This window comes from Phacochoerus africanus, chromosome 9 (assembly GCF_016906955.1).
Source record: "Phacochoerus africanus isolate WHEZ1 chromosome 9, ROS_Pafr_v1, whole genome shotgun sequence".
NCBI lineage: Eukaryota > Metazoa > Chordata > Mammalia > Artiodactyla > Suidae > Phacochoerus > Phacochoerus africanus.
The window spans coordinates 45,186,375-45,192,415 of NC_062552.1; the positions used below are offsets into that span (position 1 = coordinate 45,186,375).

At 35.8% G+C, this 6,041-nt stretch overlaps 1 protein-coding gene across 1 annotated transcript; it reads right to left on the reverse strand.

The window, feature by feature from the left end:
- Positions 1-4,123: 4,123 nt before the first annotated feature.
- On the reverse strand, positions 4,124-5,688 carry DEFB113 (defensin beta 113). The gene is made up of 3 exons (XM_047797456.1): positions 5,619-5,688; positions 5,071-5,184; positions 4,124-4,413 (listed from the first exon to the last, which is right to left on the reverse strand). Exons 1-3 carry the CDS (start codon positions 5,686-5,688, stop codon positions 4,124-4,126), a joined length of 474 nt encoding a protein of 157 aa, XP_047653412.1.
- Between the last annotated feature and the right edge of the window lie 353 nt (positions 5,689-6,041).

Below are 6,041 nucleotides of genomic sequence, written 5' to 3' on the forward strand. Positions count from 1 at the left end.
GTGCAAATTCATCAGACATCTTGAGACAAAAGCACCAAGCCAAGCTGTTCCTGGAATCCTACTCACAGAATCTATGAGATGAGGAGTTCCCATCTTGGCTCAGTGGTAACAAACCTGACTAATATTCATGAGGACACGGGTTTGATCCTTGGTCTTGGCGAGTTAAGGATCCAGCGTTGCTATGAGCTGTGGTGTAGGTCACGGATGCAGCTTGGATCTGGCATTGTTGTGGCTGTGGTGTAGGCTGGCAGCTGCAGCTCCAATTCAACCCCTAGCCTGGGAACTTCTATATGCTGCAGATGTGGCCCTAAAAAAGCTAACAAATAAAAAAGAATCTATGATTTTTTAAAAGCTGTCACTTATTGGGGTCATTTGTTATATAGAAACAGATAATTACTACAACAGCTTGTCCTAAATCTTTACCTTTTAATTGTTATAGTCACTATATTATTTATATTTAATAAAATTATGTTATGATTGTATTTAAATCTGCTCTCTTGTATTTGTTTTCTACTTGTTCTCTCTCCTTTTGCTCACTTTTCTTTCCTTTCCTGTCTGTGTATTTTTTTATGATTACATTTTATCTATCCCATGGGCTGTATATATTTTCTGTCCTTTCCTTAGGGCCTGTAATATAGGTGTCTAACTATCACCTATAAGGGTCTTAAAATCCCTTACTTCTATTTTCCCTTTCCTATGATTTGAGCTATTATTGTCATTTCTTTCCCTCTACAGTGCTATAAACTGCATGATATATGATTACTTTTGCTTTAAGCAATGAATTAGCATTTACTAATTTATTTTTACTAATAAAAATTGAGGGAAAAGATATTTACATTTACTTACAAACTTACAGATTCCAGTTTATCTTATTCCTGTGTGCACATCCAAATTTTTATCTTGTACACTTTTCCTTCCACTGGAAGAATTTTGTATATGTGTTCAAGAAAGTTCTGCTGACAATGCATTACTGAGTAGAACTGTAGATTGACAGAATTTTTTTCAGTATGTAAAAATGTTGACACATTGTCTTTTGGCTTGCATAGTTTTTGACAGGAAGTTTGCTTGTATTCTTTTTTTTTTTTTTGTAACAAGTTTATTGAGAATTAATCCCGGTACCAAACAATTTATCCATCTAACTTGTACAGTTCAGTGTTGTTCAGCACATTGATGGAGTTATGTAACCATCCTCACAATCAATTTTTGAATACCTTTTATATTCCCTTAAAAATCCCTGTACTTTTTAGCTGTCATTTACCCCACCTTCAAGGTCCCCTTCCTCTGAGCCATAAGCTGCCATCTACTCTCTGAACCTGTAGATCTGCCATTTCATATAAATGGAATAATATAATATGTAACAATTTGTGACTGGCTTACTTTTACTTAACATGCTCTTTAAAGGTTTATCCATGTTGTAGCATGAGTCAATATTTCCCTTTATTTTATTGTCAAATAACATTCCATTGTATGGCTATGTCATGTATTGTTTATCTATCCATCCATTTGTGGACATTTGGGATTTTTTGGACATCTATTTTTTGGCTTATGTATAAAGCTTCTATGAACATCCATGTGCAAGTTTCTGTGTGACATATGCTTTTATTCCTCTTGTATATATGCCCAATGGTGGGATTGCAGAATCAAATGAAGATTCCATGCTTAAACTTTTCAGGAAATGTCAGCCTGTTTTCCAAAGTGTTTGTACCAATTTACACATCAGCAACATATGAGAGTTCTAATCTCTTCATATCCTCACCAACATTTGTTAATGTGTCCTGTTTTGTTTACAGCCCAACCCAGTTTAACGGGTGGAAAGTGGTAACTCATTGTGGTATTAATTTGCACACCTGAAATGGCTATTGCAGATAAACATTTCCACATGCTAGTTGAACATTTGCATCTCTTCTTTGGTGAAATATCTATCCAACTTCTTAGTCTATTTTATATTTTGTGGTTTTTTAAAAAAATTAGTCAGTCGTAGATATTCTTTACATATTCTCAGGTATCATGTTTGGGAGACTGCTGGTTTTCAAGGCTACTGTAGAGCTAGGGAGAGTTGGATGGTAATAGGGCAGTTAAAATGCCTCAAAGGTAGTTGTCCTTACTGAGATTGAGCGTTTTTTCCTTGACTAAAAGCTCCTTGGACTCTTGCAAGTCTGTGGTTAATTTGCAGAAGTCTTAAAAAGTTGATGTTGACTTTTTTTTTATTTTTATTTATTTATTTTTTTAGCCAGTATTTTGTTACTTTTAAGAAGGGGCAGATTTGGGGAGTATTTTACTTCATCATTTCAGAAGCCCTGCCTATAATTCATTACATGTTTTTTCTTTTTCTTTTCTTTTTTTCTTTTTTTAACATTTTTGTTATTTGGAAGTTACACACATCTCTGGTTAATATTGCTATGCAACAAACTACTCTGAAATTTGATGGCTTAAAACAAGAAATATTTTACTATGTTCATCAGTTCTGTGGGTTAAAAATTAACGTAGGCATTCCTGTTGTGGCTCAGCAGTAATGAACCCAACTAGCATCCATGAGGATGTGGGTTTGATCCCTGGCCTCACTCAGTGGGTTAAATATCCGGCATTACCATGAGCTGTGGTGCAGATCACAGACATGGCTCAGATCCTGCATTGCTGTAGCCGTGGTGTAGGTCGGCAGCTGAAGCTCCAATTGGATCCCTAGCCTGGGAACCTCCATATGCTGTGGTGTGGCCCTAAAAAGACAAAACAAATAAATAAAAAAATAAATAAAAATTAATGTAGAGCATGGCAAGAATGGGTTGCCTCTTTTCCTTTATGTCTGGGACCTTACCTGGGAGTGAGGTTTCATTGGCCACCTTCTTCTTATCCTCCTTTGTACTATCCAGTTTTTCCGAATGTACTTAAAATCTTACTCCTTGAAATTTTAGACTTTTTTTTTTCTTCTCAGTCTGCAATCTTCCCTAGGGTGATTTATCTCATTGTTTCAACAAATGGCTTCTCAGGTATGTATCTGAAGCAGGTTTTTCTGCCCTGAGTTTCACACACGTATACAGTAGGAAAATCTAAACTTAGAACATCATGTTTCCTTTAAATCTGCACCTTTTCCTGTATTTCCTAATGAATGATTGCATCGTTCATCAACTTCTTCAAGTAAGAAAGCTGAAACTTACCCTTTTCCTCTTAAACTTCAAATTGACTAAATGTATTTCATTTCCTCTGATCAGATTCTCACCTAAATTTTTACATTTTCCAGATATATGCTGTGGCTATATATGAAAAACACTCAGTGAAGACTTTAAGTTCTGAATGTCATTTACTAATGAAAAGCTTTATAATTCATAAGATCATTTAACAATTTCATATTATGATAAAACTAAGGTGGAATGTGGAAAACTGAAAACACAATGAGTTCATTGCAGACAGGGATGAGGACAGACAGCATGAAATACAGAATTGTAAGATGAAGTAGTTCAATTCTTAAGGACCAGGAGAAAATATCCTTGGATTGGTTGCCTCCGTTCAAAGATGATTATGAGTAATAGCACTGGATGGTAGAACTGGACATGACTTTTCATAGTTAAACATTTCTGTAATCCTCAAAATGCTCTTATTATCAGAAGAAAAAATATATCTTTCAAATGTTTTTAACTCGTTCTTATTCTTATCACGTTTTACTCCATGTTAAGTTTTGTTCGATTGCTTTTTCTCGTAATTGTATTATCAATACTGTCTTGTTACATGACTAAAATATATATGACTTTGTGTCCAAGGTCCAAGCACATTTTTACTGAAACTATGGAAAGGTAGCGTTAAACCATGATTGATGGCTGATACCTAAAAGAGCATATGAAATTAACCAGGGTAGTACACAGGGCAAATAAATAGGCCAGAGGTAAAGGGAAGTCTTCACAATGCCGAATGCTGGCCATGTGCATATAGAGAGCACTTTTGCCAGTTGAATAGACACTGCCACTCTTCTTTATTTCTCTTGTAGTATCCTAACATCGAACTCACCAGCTGCCGTGACATAGTTGTATAATCCAGAATGCTAAAGGAGAAGATTTGAAAATAGACTTACAGAAAGTAGAAAGTTCATTTTTATTAGTAATATAGTTACCATGCAGTGTTACATACTGGAATTTTAATTTACATCAGTATTGTTAGGTAATATAATAGAAGAATTATAATTTGCATGGGTAGTAGCAGGTAGTGTAATAAATCTATAATTAACATCTTCATAAGCTTTAGTGGTGGTGCTTTGACTGCCTGGTATTGCGTATTCCCGTACAACACAGCAGGGCTCGGAATCACAGTAATTATATACATATTCCCAGGTGTTGCATGAAGTCTTGCAAGCACCACGAACAAGGTAACATTGACTTTTTCTTTCTTCAATTTCTCTTGTTTTTTCTCTTGTTTTCCTCTGTAAAACTAGGAAAAAATAGGTATGATCATGAATCCAGGCTTAATCCCCTTGTGTAGGTAGATGGATCAAGAGATAGGTGGAGAGATAGATGAGTAAATAAAGTTGCTTAAAGTATAAAGTTAAACTATTTTGTTTCTAAAATCATGCCCAGGAAACCATGTTAAAGAATTTGGGTTATATTCGCTAGAGATTGGTACACTTTAAGTACATATTTATCCAACAATATTTTCTTTGCCATTAACTCTTTTGTTGTTGTCGTAAATAGAATACTCTTAAATATCTAATCTGTGCATCCTCTCTCAAGAGAAAGAGAAAAGAATGTGGAAAGTGTAATCTATTTATTTTGTGTTGTAAATAGCCATCCATCCCAAGACCCCTCTCCTTTACCCTGTATTACCAAACCAGTTGTAGAAGCTTGAATCACTTAATTAAATTGCATTTAAAAATGAAAACAAAACAAGAAACAGGTTTAGTTCTACCATGTTGGTCATTCTTCCCTGTTATATTCTCAATTATCAGTTCCACTCATTGCCTCTCATGCAAAATCATCAGTGAATTGCATTATGAATTCATATGGAGCCTCCTAACAATATATTTTCCAGAGTCAAGCATTTATATAAAAAAGTTGGCTTTCCCTCTTTTCCCGTATTAACAGATATTACCTGCTGGACCACAAGACACAGTGAAGACAAAGGTCAGGAAAATACAAAATATCTTCATTGCTGATACAATCACTTGAGTGAGGTTGAGGCAGAGTTCAAAAGGACAGAGAGGTGCTATTCTTCAATCAAAGAAAGATGAACTTTTGTTTTTATAGCCTTCTCAGGGTGATTACTATGCTGATTAATGCTGCCTTTCAAGATCGAGCAGATATTCATGTAAGTATTGTGAAACAGAAACCAGCAGAAGAGAGGGCTTAGTTCCATTAGCACCTCAAAGAGCCAAATGTGATCTCATGTTCAGTTATACAAACAAATAATAGGGTTAAGGTCTTCTTCTTCCTTCCTTTTTTTTTTTTTTTTTTTTTTAGGGCTGCGTCTGCTGTGTAAAGTTCCCAGGCTAGGGTTGAATTGGAGCAGCAGCTGCTGGCCCACCCACAGCGGTGCGTCTGCGACCTACACCACAGCCATGGCAACACTGGATCCTTAACCTACTGAGTGAGGCCAGGAATCGAACCCTTATTCTCATGGCTACTAGTCAGGTTCATTACTGCTAAAGCAGAACAGAAACCCCAGGTCTTCTTCATTTTTTAAGCAAAAGCTCATATTCAGCATCGACATTTTCAGCCACATGTTTTTTTGAGTGTTTATGATGGGCCAGGCAGTGTTCTAAGCACTTTATACAGATTAATTAGTTGAATCCTCATGACAATGTCTGTGACATAGAAACTTCTTATTTTCCAGCCAAGGAGACTGTGGTTCAGAGGGATTATATAATTGACTCAAATCACACATGTTGAATGGAGATGGACTCGAGGAATGGGAAGCCAGAGTCCATACTCAACCCCACCTTCTTCACTCTCATAACTGAATAATGAATAACGAGTGTTCGTTATGTGAAGTTGTTCTCTGTACATATGGCCTGAGTTAGACACTATATCTGAAATTCAGTTTTCCCGCAAACAGAAAATATT